The following is a 15,503-nucleotide window of genomic DNA, read 5'->3' as shown; positions in this document are numbered from 1 at the left end:
GTACGCCGATATCGACGTTCCGCCCGGCGACGAAGCGCTCGAAGGCGCTCTAATTCTATGTCGAAGTCATTCCGCGTGGAAGAAGTCGTCATCATGCGAGTGGCGTTTTGCATCGTCATTTTAATCGTTTGCTCTAACCCTGATAGTAGGCCCTCGCGGCAGGCATCTTCCATCTCAGATTTGAAGTTGGCCCATTGAATCGTCCGAATGGTATTCCGGAAGCCTGATCTAGACGACAAGCCTTTGATGCTCAGATAGGTGGGAATGTGGTCACTCCCATGTGTCTCAATGTCTGGAAACCACTTCACACATCTGGCGAGAGAGTTGGAGACGAAAGCAAGGTCGAGGCAGCTGCCGTATGTCACGCCTCGAAGAAAGGTGGGGCTACCATCGTTCAGGAGAATAAGGCCATAATTGTGGGCGATGCTTGCTAATCTTCGTCCTCTTGCATTTGTCCTTGTACTTCCCCATGCTGGATGGTGTGCATTGAAATCTCCTATGATGACCCATGGGGCGGGACAGCATAGTTCGCTAGACCAGAAGTGCAAAATAATGTTATTAAAGTAATTGTTTCAGTTCTGGGCTTTTATGTGCAAAAATTACGATACGGTTATTAGGCACGCCATAGTGGGAGACTCCGAATTGATTTCGACCACTTGGGATTCTTTAACGTGCCCCCAATGCAAACTGACGTTTTTCATTTGTCTGTGCGTTTGCCGCGTTTTTCTTCTCAATGTTTTTCTATTGTCCTTTTCCTATTAACGCCTTTGCCTTCCCTCTCTTCTCACCTTCATTCTTTCTCCTCGTGATCTTGCATTTATGATACCACCTGACTAGTGCCCCGCCTAGAAATCCTCTGCGGGCAACCTTTTTGACTGCAGCTCCTTCTAGGATGTTGGGTCGCGATGTCATGCCATATAGGCACCCGAGACCTTTACCGAGGTGCCCTTACGGTGACTGACTGCCAATTTATCTCCTCACGCCGCAGAATGACATGGAGCAGGAGTTTCCACGGGTCAGCTCCCAGGTGCCCTTGTCCCCGCGGGGAGGCGAGGACGAGGAGCGGGGCTCGGACGGCGAGTACGTCGAGCGCGGCACTTGGACCGGCCGCTTCGACTTCATACTCTCCCTGCTGGGCTACTCGGTCGGCCTCGGAAACGTCTGGAGGTTTCCATACCTCGTCTACAGCAACGGAGGCGGTGAGCGAGCGCGCGATCATGCGCGCGCCTATGAGCGAGTGAACGAGTGGCCGAAAAGAAAGCTTTAAAGGGGCGCTGACAGGATAGTTTCGAGCACTGATTCTTTTCGAGTTAAATGAAAGTTCTAAAGCCCTAAACCATAGCAAAAGTAGCGATGGGCCTCATAGCTTCCTAAATAATTTATCATAACGACTTTCCTAGAGGCAGTTTCGGTTTCGTTTCCCCCGGTTTCGTTTCTCGTCTGCTCTGCGGCTACATCGGTCCTCACAATGAGCAGTATCCGAGTCGATCGGTCGAGCCGGAACGAGAGTCAAAACGTCGCAATGTCTAGCTCCCGCATGCTGACGTAACAATAGACTCCAGAAATGCGTAACCGAAACTGGCTCTAGGAAAGCTGTTATAAAAATTGTTTAGGTAGCTGTGAGGCCCGTCACTATTTCGTTCTAGGGTTTAGAGGTGCACAAATTTCATTTAAGTCATGAAACGAATCCAAAATGTCATGTCAGCACCCTTTCCAGCCAAACGAGTTGGAAGAATACCAGTAGGGTAACATGGGCTTCTTGATACTTCCCGAGAAGAAAGAAACCACACACACAAAAAAAAAAGAACACGCCATGTGCGTCTTTATCTTTCAGCGTCTTCATTTGTTTGGTGGATCAAGTTCGCTTCTCTATTACGAAATAAGCTCGGCATCATTGCATTTGAGGCTCAGTAAAACTGGGAACCACGCAAGAAAGGAGGGCTAATAATGGCAAATGGTGATGCGACCTTGAAACACCTGCACCAGGTCTCGTCACCTCCCCTCCTGACGTCGTGGACACTTAGACTATCTCACAGGGCATATTTGCATGCCAATTACACTGTTTGATGGCTTCTGAATAATGAAAAATTACATTGCCTTTGAAGTACATCAAGAAAATTAGCATGCAATCATTTGTGCATTTTGGCGGCAATTGAAAGCGCTCAATTACGCAAAAAATAACGTCAGATTCGCGGCTTCGCTTTGGCGGCATCGGTACCCTGAATTGGCGCAAAGTACTAAAGCATAGATTTTGCGTTTCGTTATCTCCGTTGACAAACAATATTCTTCCGTTTAACATACACAGATTCAGTGTTAGTAGAAGATTTAGCCGGCAATAAGTAGTATAGTGTTTCTTATTGGGGCCCAGTAATCCGATTTGTCAACTTTACATATCTGTGAGATGCAGTTCACCTTAAACAAGATCACTCGTACAGCTATTGCTATATCAAGGCTTGATGAAATGTACATGATGTAAAAAAAAAACGGAAAAACATCGTCTATAGTGTTACTCAAGGTGCCAGCGACACAAGGATGAGAGGGGAGTGTTTCCCAGAAGATTGTCGGTTCTTCGTTTACTTGTATATATTGGCCTTACGTTAATGTTGTCATTGTGACTTGGCTATGATAATTATTTAGTGCTGCACATGGACAGACACAACTAGAGCCGCAACTACTCATGACAGCTGCGGCTGTAAACGTACGAGTGATGTTAGGAATCCGCGTACTCCTCTCAAGCGGGTATGTGTTTTCAAAACAAATAATAATAATAATAATAATAATAATAATAATAATAATAATAATAATAATAAAAGCACAGGTATGGCAAAGAAAATGAGACTTCATGAAAACAAGTGACAACTTTTCGTTAGTATTCATTGCGCACATACAAAGAGTGTTCATAACGTTAGATTTGAAAAAATAAATTGCTGGCTCTTCCGCAATCGAGAGTAGATTTAAGCATCTAATGGAAACCGGCAAACCAGATTGGTTGGAGGGGATACTAGCCACAGTCTTAAAGTCGGTGTAGTGCATGTTCGCAACGGCGCACTCCACCACACCCCACCAAATTACACTGCACCGCACCGCACCACGCCATACTGTGGACTGGTCCATATGTACGCTGCTCTGCTAGAAGAAAACCGGCTGAAGGCGGCAAGACAGGTAGCGAATGACGCCAGGGAGACAAAACGTACTGCCTAGCTAGAAGAATAACGAATTGAATTCTGTGGTTTCACGTGCCAAAACCGCGATATCATTATAAGACACGCTGTAGTGGGGGACTCCGGATTAATTTTGACCACCAGGGGACCTTTAACGTGCCCCCAATGCACGGGACACGGGCGTTCTTGCGTTTCGCTTCCATCGAAATGTGGCCGCCGCGGCCGGGATTTGATCCCGCGAACTCGTGCTTAGCAGCGCAATACCATAATCGCTAAGCCACCGTGGCGGGTGGACAGTGTAGCGCCATCTCTCGAAGCGACGCAACACCCGCGCCGTGGAACTCACGGACCGCTGGCATTCAAAAGAGGGCTTAAAGCCAAAAGATGGCAATGAAGTGTACGGTGTCCTGTATCTGCTTTCTTAACGTCGCTATTGGAAATAACCAGTGAAAACTTAAGCATACTAGAAGTTAAAGCTTGAGTGACGTTGTAAACAAATATTAGGAAGAACTGAGAAGCAATATTATTTGTAATTTGTTTAGGCAGTAAATAACGGATGTAATGCGGCCCGCTACAAAGAACCGTATTACAAAGGTCCTCACAAAATGCGGCCAGAGGCTGCATTTTCTTAAGTTTTCACTGATTACACAGGTGATCTCGTTTTAATCTCGCAACTTGCCCGGATGTTCGCGTTTGAGTGCCCGGATAGCGGCTCTGGCTTTTGGCTCAAGGCCACTTGAAAGTCGCCGACGACAAAAGTTAAAAGCATTTCATGCTTAAGAACAAGCATGTTGAGCCCCAGTGATTTCCTTCGATACGGGCTTACCGCATACACAAATGACAATCGATACTTTCGCGTCGTTGTCACGCACGGGAATTGCTATCTTTTCATGCGCGGTACGAATCGTCGAAAGAAATAGGGGGAGGAGAGAGAGGGGGGGGGGGTCTCTTCAATTTAGGCGAGCTCTCGAGCCGGTAAAAGGACACAGAAGCGGAGATAAGGATAAGTGAACTCCCTGGTATTTCTTTTTCTTTTTTTCGCCTTGGGTATATATCTGTTGCATTGCCGTGCGAACGAGAAGCCACACACGACGACAATCCGGCAGGCCTGCGCTTAATGCTATTCCGCATCCCATCTCAACATTGTTTTGTGATGCGGAAGGATACCCCCAGATTCGGTCCACGCTATTTTGCAAGGCGCGCGACCTTGACCGCATCGTCTTCGATGCGCACGTGGAAACACTTCCTCTGGCTCTTCGTGCGTCATTCTGATCGGGCGAAGGGGATGAGACTGTGGCGGCGCGAGCGTTGATGCGCGCATTTCTTCGAGAGTGTCCGTCTCCCCAGAGAGAGCGATAGGGAAGGACTTGATGACCTACCGCCACAGCGTATCTATTTCTTGTGTGTCTTTTTTTTTTCGCTGTTGCAGGGGCCTTCCTGATCCCGTTCTTTGTGATGATGATCCTTGCGGGACTTCCGCTCATGTTCATGGAGCTGTCCTTCGGGCAGTACTCTAGTCTGGGGCCCATCGCCATCTTTGAGCGCTTCTGCCCTCTCTTCCATGGTACGTGGCGCATCGTTTGTGTCTAGCGCCACTGGTGACGACGACTCGTTCATTGTGCTGTTTGTTTATTCTATTTTTCTCGTTTATTATCTTCCCTCTCTTTTTTTTTCTTTTTGCCTTTTGTATTAAGCACATGGCTTCATATTTTGTCTTGCTGCCGCCCTGCTCTGTTGGTCTCTTTAACGAGCTGTGTAGGCCGTGTTGAATTTATGCAAACTGAGGGTTCCTGGTTGGAGAAGGTGAGCTGATTAGTTATTGCATGTTTAGGCCAGCGCTAAGCCTAATGCGCTTGCGCAACGTACATGCTTCTGAACAAGTAATTTGCTGCTGGGGCATGTAGGCCGTGTCAGTGGTTACTAAGTGGTACTGTAAGACAACTTTCTTCATAAGTATTCAAGGTTACAGCGCTTGAAGACTCTTTCTACGTGCGAACAATCGGCGCGCAAAGTCACCGCTATACAATATAAGGTACAACGGAACATTGCGTCGGACATTGTTGTTGTATCAGTAGCTACCTCGTACGTGTTACATGCAGTAGGACAAAGTTCGAGAATACTTGTTCGGCGTAAGACATAATCAGATATGAAACTGATTTTGCACCTAAGAAATAGTGATCTAACTGCACGTATATCTCTACTGCATAAGTGGTATAAACTTTTTTAAAACAGGGTTGAAGTACCTCAGACAGGCTGGCCAACGTTTCGATAGGTGGACCTATCTTCGTCAAAGGCGGCCTCGTCATCCTCGGCGTGTTAGTTTTAAAGGGTTAGTGCAGTGACGTCACGTGCGGGCGTTGTCGCTGGCGGCTGGTTTTAAAGAGAGAGATTACAAGAGGGAACAGGCGCTGTCGTCCGACGTCTGTGAGCCTCATTCTCAAGACGAAGGGACAAGAGCGTGAAAGTGGGCACGCGGGGAGGAAAGAAAAGAAATAGAAGCAGAAAAAAGGGAAAAAAAACAGGGGGGTGCCAGGGCCGTACCAAGACACAACAAAGGGGGGGGGGTGAAAGAAAAAGAAAGAGAAAAATGAAATCTTTAAGAAATACGGGGGCTTGGGAGCGTGTTGGGAATGCGAAAGGTTAGGAGGTAATCAAAAACATGCCGCCAACGACTCCCCCGGATTACCTCCTAACCTTTCGCATTCCCAACACGCTCCCAAGCCCCCGTATTTCTTAAAGATTTCATTTTTCTCTTTCTTTTTCTTTCACCCCCCCCCCCTTTGTTGTGTCTTGGTACGGCCCTGGCACCCCCCTGTTTTTTTTCCCTTTTTTCTGCTTCTATTTCTTTTCTTTCCTCCCCGCGTGCCCACTTTCACGCTCTTGTCCCTTCGTCTTGAGAATGAGGCTCACAGACGTCGGACGACAGCGCCTGTTCCCTCTTGTAATCTCTCTCTTTAAAACCAGCCGCCAGCGACAACACCCGCACGTGACGTCACTGCACTAACCCTTTAAAACTAACACGCCGAGGATGACGAGGCCGCCTTTGACGAAGATAGGTCCACCTATCGAAACGTTGGCCAGCCTGTCTGAGGTACTTCAACCCTGTTTTAAAAAAGTTTATACCACAGTGTGCCATTGCATCTGCCAGCCCCTTTCTTGTTTTTCTACTGCATAAGTGTGTTGTTTCAGTTTCAATCTATTTAGCTAACTAAGAGTAGAGTGCACATCAAAACCAGAATATGCAGGAATTTCCAGAGTATAGAGCTGTATGGAGACTTACTGTCCGTAAATGTCAGCACATTTATTGCAATTCGGCCTATTGCATTTAGCTCCCCGAACAATGGGAGTAGGTCCTACTTTAGCACCTATTTTTTCATAAACTGCAAATAACAGTGCTGCTTGCTGTATGCCTTTAGCAAGAAAGTGCCCTGATCTAGTGGCTAAAACAGTCATGTGTAAACTGTAGAAAAAAGCTCCGCTTGACTGCTTATGCTCCAGAGCGTATGAGTAGTTTAGGCAGCTTTCTTAATAAGCAGTGTACTCCCTTCGCATTGCACTAGATTGAGGTTAAAATATTTTGGGGCGTTGGTCACAAGTGTTGGCTGGCCTTCGCAGGTAGAAATCTGCTGTAGCGCAATGTTCAACAGCTGTTTCCACGTTTTCATTGCAGGTCTAGGCTACGGTATGGTGATTGTGTCCGGCATCGTTATGCTCTACTACAACCTGATCATCGCCTGGACGCTGTTCTATATGTTCGCATCCTGGTCCAAAACGCTGCCTTGGGAGAAATGCGACCCGGAGTGGTGCACTCCAGGTATGACAGTTTCGTTGGCACTTGCTGATGGGGGGGGGGGGGGCGAAAGTAATGTGTGAGAACAGTCAACCGTAACGCCAGCCATGTATTGCGACATCGTCTGTGTTTGAAACGTCAAGGTGCGAAAAGAGGGAACAAGAAGAATAAATTACAGGCGCTCTTGGTGCATTCCGCTGATCATGTTATGCGACAGAATCTTGTACACCAGCTACTCGTGTGTACAGTTAGTGTGTGGCGCACATGTAGTGCACATTGTACAACAACATTTGTTTTCGCATTGGCATGATTAGGGAAACATGTTAAATCGGGGCACACACAAGATCCATGCTCGAATTATGAACACTCTCTGAATAATGTTCCCCGACAAAAAAAAAATAGTTCAGAGTTCAAGTGAGCTCTACTCAAAGCCTGCATCTGCAACGTAGCATCCACTGGCTTTTAACAAGGTTCCCCTGTGATAAGCAGCAACAAATGCTCATTAAACAACACACCTCGTGTTCCATAAAATAACAATTCATGCCGTAGTTCTACACTTCCGTGAGTATGAGTATAAGATTTATAATCGAAAAAAAGGAGCTTTCTTTTCAAGGTGCTTCGCGGCATTGTTTTTTATAAACGTACATTACTGTTATATAACTTTCTTCGTGGCATTAAGTTAGAGTAGCAATGTTCAATTTCTCTCCGTAAAATGTTCTGTCGGATTCTTGCTGATTTGCACGACTACAACAAGCTTTCAACTTTGTAGTTCCTTGTTTACTGACTGGCGTATATTTTTTGGACTGTTAAGACTTGCACGTTTTTTGTGAACTCGCCGAAGGTTGTCAGGGAGACCGAGAGAGAGATGGGGTATAGAGTTCGACCGCCGACACGAAGATGTCAGCATTGCTATCGCGGGGCTTCGTCACTGTGTATAGGGGCCTTGCCGAAGAGACAGGCTAAGCACAGCGTAGTCCAAACATGGTACTCTGATGTAAGTGCTTTGGCGCGTGGTGTGTCAAAATTTGAATCAATGAAGTACCGCGAGGGCGCCGAGCCGCAAAAATACCGCGCCTGCCTGAATCTGGGGCTATCCGAGCTCGGCAGTGCATATGTGTCTGGGAATCGCGTCCCACTTGTTTTGCGTTTTTGTGGCTTTCTTTCTTGTCCTTGTGAGCTCTTGTTCGGTAACGAATATGGTGTCAGTGTTGCGAAATACGAGGTTTTGATATAGCTGCCGCTTGATGCATCCGTGTTTTGTTGTTATTCTCAGCCTGTTATCAGTACGAAGACGCCGACGCGTGCTTTAGGACCAACGGATCCTATTACAACCAGACCTGCTTCAACCAAAGTATGGCCCAAGAATTGAATATATCAGCACTTGTAAAGAACATGGCAAAGCGAACGCCATCGGCTGAATACTTCAGGTAAGGCATAAATACCCTCTAGAAAAATTTTAAAATAAGGAAAGACTCGGGTGCCTTTTTGAGCGTACATTAAACAACTCCGGGTGAACTCAATTGTTTCAGAGCTCTCGATCATAGCCTCTTAAATAGCGGTACTGTTGACTTGTAGCGTGCTACCTAACATTTAGCCATAGGGATCTTCGTTAAGCACAAAAATAAAAAAAGGAACACCGGAGTAATAGTGGGGAAAAGAAAGCAAGGACGGGATAAAGACGTGATCGCCAAAGGCAAGGCACGCGCAACTTTATTAGATGAAGCAGATAGGCGCAGTGCTAGATTACGATATGGTAGCACGTAAGTAGCTTACGAAGGCTAGGTGGCTGCTTGTTGCTACGCCAATTAAGAGAATACGCCGCTAGAAGTGAGCACCGTCATCGTTAAACCCCAATCAGTCAACCAATCAAATCTCGCACAGTCGCAAGGTCCGAAACTAAGTAATTGCAAACACACTAATTCAAGAGTGCCAGCAACTAGCAATCGACATCCTTACGCTCTGGCGTGCTTACCCTGTCCCACCTTTGCAGGTTCTTCGTGCTCGGTGAATCTCCCAGTATACGAGAAACGGGCGAGATACGGTGGCCTTTGGCCTTGTGCTTGCTACTTGCCTGGATCATTGTCTTCCTATGCCTCTGCAAAGGCGTCCAGTCCTCGGGAAAAGTGAGTGCGCGCTCTTACCCAATATCTCGTCTTTTTCACTTTCCTATAGCGTTTGTTCAGAGCTCGAGAGTCGCAACGTTGTAGCTGTACCAAAATCAACTCAGAAGCGCCCCATGATCAGAGTTCGACGGTCATACTCGGTCATATATGATATATAGATATAGATATAGATATATTTAAAGACAAGCGATCAGGTTGCCTCGCCCGCATGAGTGGCTTTTGGTTCTTCGAGTCTGACCGCGTTCAATTTTCTATCAAACCCATCGCATTTCTCTTTCTGCTGTCTTTATATTTCGCCTTCCCGTTGTTACTTCTCCGTTTTGGGATATAGAGAGAGTGATTGTAGAGATGAAGAGGCGCTGTTTTCTGCAGCCCTTTAGGGAGCGTGGCTCAGCGCCTTGGGGAAGGGAAGGCGCCATAAATAGAAAGCAATTTTATGTACTGCCTGACATTGCCCTTTTTTCTTTTGTTTCCTCTTTATTCTACACATCATTCTGAGACGCGTACTACAGCGTTTTGAAACTCCTTCAGCGCAACGTTAAACCTTGCTATCGCCTTCAATGCTTCGCGTTCTGGCAAAACTACCTTTCTCTTGTTCTTCCAAATATTGTTCCTAATTCTAGTTTTCTGTTTTCTTTTACGCAGGTGGTGTACTTTACTGCCCTTTTTCCCTACGTGGTGCTGGTGATATTGTTTTTCCGCGGTGTTACCTTGCCTGGTGCCTATGAGGGAATCATGTTCTACGTCACGCCTAACTGGAGGCTACTACTTACCCCGCAGGTAAGCGCAAACATTGGGATTACCATCCGCATGGAAAATTCATAAGTGGATATAATGAACACTTGCATCTCTCTTTTTTTTCCATACAATTTATTCACTAAAGATTGTTAGTTAAAGATGAGCTACATTGCATGCATTCCTAAATGGCCAAGGACTAAACGTGGCAAGTTCTGAAAAAAATTTACTGAGCAGTAGCAGCTTAATTATACCTTCATATTTTGAAATCCATGAGGTCACATTGACATGCCGACGCTGAGGCTTCGGAGCGAAATTCAGATGGTAGAACTTTGACCTAAATCTTTTTTTTCATCTAATCGCCAATCTATCACCGTGAAGTTCACGATAATAGTTTTTCAAAGGCTACTTTGTCTGCACAAACTTATTTCTTTTCTTCAGTGTCTCTTTATTCGTCTCTCTGTGCTGTTTCTGACGAAGACGAAGCGAAGTTTAACCGTAGTTATTCTTTGCTCTCAGGTCTGGGGAGATGCGGCGGTGCAGATATTTTTCGCTCTGAGTCCTGCTTGGGGAGGACTCATCACACTGTCGTCTTACAACAAGTTTCATAATGACTGCTACAAGTGAGTTTCCGCTTTCATTGATGCGTTGAGAAAAACTGAAATTTCGCGTTGACGCAATCCGGTGCAAGCGGAGTCCCTCAAGACATTCAGTTATTCCGCTACAAAAGTGCAGGAAAACCTGTCGCAGCGTGATGTTTCGGAGAGTATAGATCTACAAGCCACGCTCACACTATTATAGGAAAAGACAGAGCAAATACCATTGTCGGGGCTACCGCGGTAATGAACTCGCAATGGCAAACACAACCTACGGTGTAAAAATAACACCGGGATTGCAAATATCGAAGACGCCAAATGAAAACCGCGTATACCGCAACCAAAACTTAAAGGGAGAGAACAAACCTGGAAAATGTAAGCGTCTCTCTCGACAGAACTTGAACAAGTGCAATAAAGTTCGGCGGAGGTCTGGCGCTGTGTGAAATAGACCGCGAACAAGGTTACAAGCCGGCGTGACTACAAACAAACGACGACATTCTCGTTGTTTTGAATGAGTATTAGTCGTGCAATATTTCAAGCGAATACTCGCCTACGTCAATTTCCAGTGACATGTAAATAACCGATGCTACTCAGCACTAATCGGTGGCCGTGCACCCTGGTATACGTCGCTTTCCTTCTTTTTTTTTTTTTACTGAACTATTCGATCTTCCCAACCTTCGTCACACGAATTTTAAACTCGCGAGTCCTCTTCTATCAGCCTTGCAGTTTACTTCCTACACATCCACCCATAGTGCTGCAACCGTCGATTATACTTATCTATACTTCATGTGCGGGCTAGCCTAACACCGCAGTAAATTATCGTCGGCAAGTTTGTTGTATAAGTACGATAAGCACATGTAAGCCAGATGTTTAAATTGATTGGTTTGAAGCTGTTTAACAACATACATACCAAATAAAATAAGGCATGGCAGAGATATATCACTTGGGTTACAATATATATATATATATATATATATATATATATATATATATATATATATATATATATATATATATATATATATATATATATATATATATGTATGTATGTATGTATGTATGCACGCCTATGAATATGTACTAGATGTGCTTAAATAGGTACTCTTGTTTCTACAAAACGTATTAGTATGTGTTCTGCGGATTCTGTGAGTGAGCGAGCTTATGTACGCGTGTTCGCTGCACCTACTCACCCCCCCCCCCCCCCTCATCATTTTTGTCGTCATCATGCATGTTTTTTTTTTGGATCTATTCATTTGTAGTTATCTAAGCATATACGCAATAGGTTTGCTGAATGCCTGAAGGGACGCTAAAGGCTGATGCTAAGCCGACGTCGACTGTTTAAATACCATTGCAGTAACCTCGCAACGCTTGTTTCGTGCCAGATAAGACTTAGTTTACTTGAAAATTTCATCTGAAAGGTCCGAATACCTTTATCGCAATTCAAATCTCCCGCCACCAAAACGGGAGAATGATGACGTTACATACGCCATCACCACCCGACACCGCACCCGACAGGCGGCGGTACCGAGCCAGGACAGAGCGGTGGATTCGCCGCTGCATCTGCGTTTTGGTCAAGTGGCGTAGACCGTTCGGGGATCCCGCGGCATAAAATGGAAGTTGAATTCTCTGCTACTTGCAGTTTGTGCGAGTTTCGCGAGCCAGTAAAACCACCGCAGCACTACGAGATAACGAAACCACTGAAACGCGAAAGCGTGGGCGGCGCGGAGTTGAGCGAAAACAGAACCTTTCGACTGTCTACATCGTTAATTTCAATGTAATTTCAATGAGTTATTTTTCCGAAAAAGGATATAGAACTGAGCAAGTAGCATTTTATTTTGACTTACAGTACAATGATGTTTTTGCAACGAGTGGTTAATTAAATTTAACTGAGGAGTGTTTTCGTCATCGGGCAAGTACTTGAATGTCCCAGAGGAGTCTCTAATCATGTCCTGCATTTACCTCAGTTTGTCGATTATTAAGGCTGTTTTCGCGAAATTATTGACGCCTTAAGAGATTCTCGAGCACTAATCTATCACTTTAGCTCAACTTAATATTTGCCTTTAGTGTCCCTTTAAATCGTTACCACTTTCTTTTTCTTTCTTTCTTTCTTTCTTTCTTTCTTTCTTTCTTTCTTTCTTTCTTTCTTTCTTTCTTTCTTTCTTTCTTTCTTTCTTTCTTTCTTTCTTTCGTTCTTTCTTTCATTCGTTCTTTCTTTCTTTCTTTCTTTCGTTCTTTCTTTCTATATTTTTTTTTACGGCCTCTAGCTATTGGCTATAAGGCCGTTCAGTGTCTGCAGATATTTCTACTTCCATTTGTCAATGATCGCAAAAAAAAGCCATAGTAGAAAAAAAAGCTGAAAGCTTTTTTTCTTTTTGCTGCAACCGCTATGCAACATCGCACCTTCCGTTTTCAGGGACTCCCTGATTGTGTCCGTGAGCAACGTGCTCACGAGCATCTTTGCCGGCTTCGTGATCTTCTCGGTGATCGGGTACCTGGCGCACGAGCTGAACGTCGAAGTGGAGCACGTCGTGGACCAGGGCGCCGGCCTCGCCTTCATCGTCTACCCTGAAGTGGTGGCCCGATTGCCGGTGGCGCCCCTCTGGGCCTTCCTCTTCTTCTTCATGCTGCTCACACTCGGCCTCGACAGCCAGGTATGCCGTCGCTTCTTTTGTCCGCCTCCTCGGGGCCCCCGGAGACCGCAAGTCTGCCGGGTATCTGAAAGCAGAATGCGTTCCTCGTGGAGCTGTGACCGAATTATTTCAGATCTACTGCACCGTACACTCCTCACCAAAAGTACGCGAACCGCACTTTCCTGGAAAAAATAAATAATTTCCTCTTTCATTTGACGCACGGCAGAAGGCCGACGAACGCAAAGTTTGGATTGCAGTAGCCAGTATCTGGCTACGTGACAAAGCTGCGAAAAATGTCAGTCTTTAATCCGTTACCCCTTGTCGATTCACCTTTGCTCATGGGCGTGTTCATGTCTATGAGCCTGCAATACTACTTGTTGCTCGGCTAGTTGGTTCACAACGCTGAGGAAAGGATACTGCTCAACATAAACTAAGACGGAAAGAGAGAGACACAGATTGCGCGCAACGCGGAGCCATGTTGAAAAGGACTCAACATAAACAACATGTGCGCGAACTTTAGACACGGACTAGCACGAATTTTTTGTACGCATTTTCTATTCCTGACCGCGCAACAGCGGTTGACATGTGCGAGAAGCGTTGAGGAAGGGTCACTTGACACTCAGCTCATTTTATGTCAAGTCACTCTCAAACGCCGTTGCTTGTTTTCACCCATTGCTGGGTTCTACCTCTTCTCCCACTTCTTCATGTTCATGTCGCTTACGTTTTCTTACTATATATGTTGACAGGAAGTTTTACAGTTCCTTACTTTAATGCAGCTGCAACCAGGCACACATTCAAGATACAAATGGGTTGTGTACGCTGCTATAGTAGGCTAGGCTGAAAGCGCTTACATGACGGCATGCCGAAGAGCCGTCAACCCGTTTCTCAGTTACAACACTCATCCAGGTACTATAACAAAGTAAAACAAAACACAGTGCTCAGCAGTCAAGGTGACTTACTGACTCGTAGGAATACATGCCAATCTGCAGCAGGGTGCGCACTACCAGACGTTTCGAATTGAGCTTGGGAGCAAGATGCGGGATGTTTCAGCGAACACTTTCAAAAAAAATCTTTTTAAGTTCCCTGTGGCAGATGACACAATTCTAATCCATGAGTTGGTCTACTGGGAGAAGTGGACATTACTTACACAAGAAACTGAAATGCTTTATCGACTAATTAACAGAAATTCACTAATTACGTTATTAGCTAATTACCTTATGGCACATACTGCAATTAACAAATTCGAGCCGGCGAGTTCGCTAGGCGGATCCACTTGAAGCGATTAATCAGGATGACACCGGTTTCGAGAAATTAATTCCCAAACTTTGCGGGAGAAATGCACTGGCGTTCCAGTTACTTTTGTGCTCCCATGCAGAAGACGACGTTTTGTTAAGAATGTGAGTGGAACCACAGTGCAATTTTTTTACCGCCAGTTTGACGGCGCATATCTCGTAAATGGTGTCATCCACACAATTCTTTTCAAGCGAGTATGCCTTGCAGTCTCATCCGCTAGAAATTGCAAATAGGAATATTTGCCGTAAGGTAATTAGTTAAAAGCTTAATTAGATAATTTTTTTCAGTTAACCCCTTATGCATTTCAATTTTTTTTTTTTGTGCGAGTAATGCCCGCGCCTCTTCGAATAGACCAGTTCACGGACTATAGTTGTGCTCTCTGCCGCAGGGAATTCTAAAGAATTTTTGAAAGCGTTCGCTGAAACACCCTGTGCGTATGTGACGCAAAAGCCATGGCGGGAAACCAAACACCGGGCTTTGCCTTGTGTAGCACGCACTTTTCCTTTCTCATTCACAGTCATCCGATAGAATGACCGTGTATCGATAGTGACCGTGTAAATGGCTGTAAATCGGTCTCTATCTTTTTTCTTCTCAGGCAGTTAGTCCGTGACGCACATCAGTAATTGGCCGCCTACAGACATGACAATCATGTATCAGCTGCACTTGCGCCTTGTTTGCTCTTATATATATATATATATATATATATATATATATATATATATATATATATATATATATATATATATATATATATATATATATATATATATATATATATATATATATATATATATATATATATATATATATATATATATAATTGTTACCGCTGCAGAGGTTGCTCGTTGTATAGTCGGCACTGTGTTCTTCTCGTGCTTCACCTGTCCTGTGTCGCGCTATTAGTGTGCCTTCCGCCAAAATGTGCTCACCAGCCCGGCTCCTATGTTGACCTTATTAAGGAGCAGTTGGCCTACTTTGTAACGCTTTCCGCTTGCCATCTCATACTATTGTGCTCCTGACCTACACAGTGGTGTCGTGTCACTAGTCTTCTTGAATATAGGAGCTGCGTGCTTAGCTTAAAAAGTAAGATTCAAAATTACGTCACCATAAAGCAGATAGCATTTTTACTAACACAATGCAACCAAAAAGAAAACGTTCATTTCAGACTGTGTAAA

At 45.0% G+C, this 15,503-nt stretch overlaps 1 protein-coding gene across 3 annotated transcripts in view; it reads left to right on the top strand.

Annotated features, from left to right (window-relative positions):
- Positions 1-15,503, top strand: part of LOC139046655 (sodium- and chloride-dependent glycine transporter 1-like) — a 183,315-nt gene that overhangs the window by 146,083 nt on the left and 21,729 nt on the right. For all 3 annotated transcript variants that reach the window (XM_070535697.1, XM_070535695.1, XM_070535696.1), the window contains exons 2-9: positions 989-1,199; positions 4,591-4,725; positions 6,832-6,975; positions 8,225-8,378; positions 8,942-9,074; positions 9,720-9,854; positions 10,329-10,432; positions 12,819-13,056. In XM_070535697.1, coding sequence (XP_070391798.1) covers positions 989-1,199; positions 4,591-4,725; positions 6,832-6,975; positions 8,225-8,378; positions 8,942-9,074; positions 9,720-9,854; positions 10,329-10,432; positions 12,819-13,056 — 1,254 coding nt within the window. The remainder of the gene's footprint in view (positions 1-988; positions 1,200-4,590; positions 4,726-6,831; positions 6,976-8,224; positions 8,379-8,941; positions 9,075-9,719; positions 9,855-10,328; positions 10,433-12,818; positions 13,057-15,503) is intronic.

This window comes from Dermacentor albipictus, chromosome 3 (assembly GCF_038994185.2).
Source record: "Dermacentor albipictus isolate Rhodes 1998 colony chromosome 3, USDA_Dalb.pri_finalv2, whole genome shotgun sequence".
In the NCBI taxonomy this organism is placed as follows: domain Eukaryota; kingdom Metazoa; phylum Arthropoda; class Arachnida; order Ixodida; family Ixodidae; genus Dermacentor; species Dermacentor albipictus.
The sequence above is the reverse complement of the archived record's forward strand: the minus strand, read 5'-3'. Positions and strand labels throughout refer to the sequence as shown.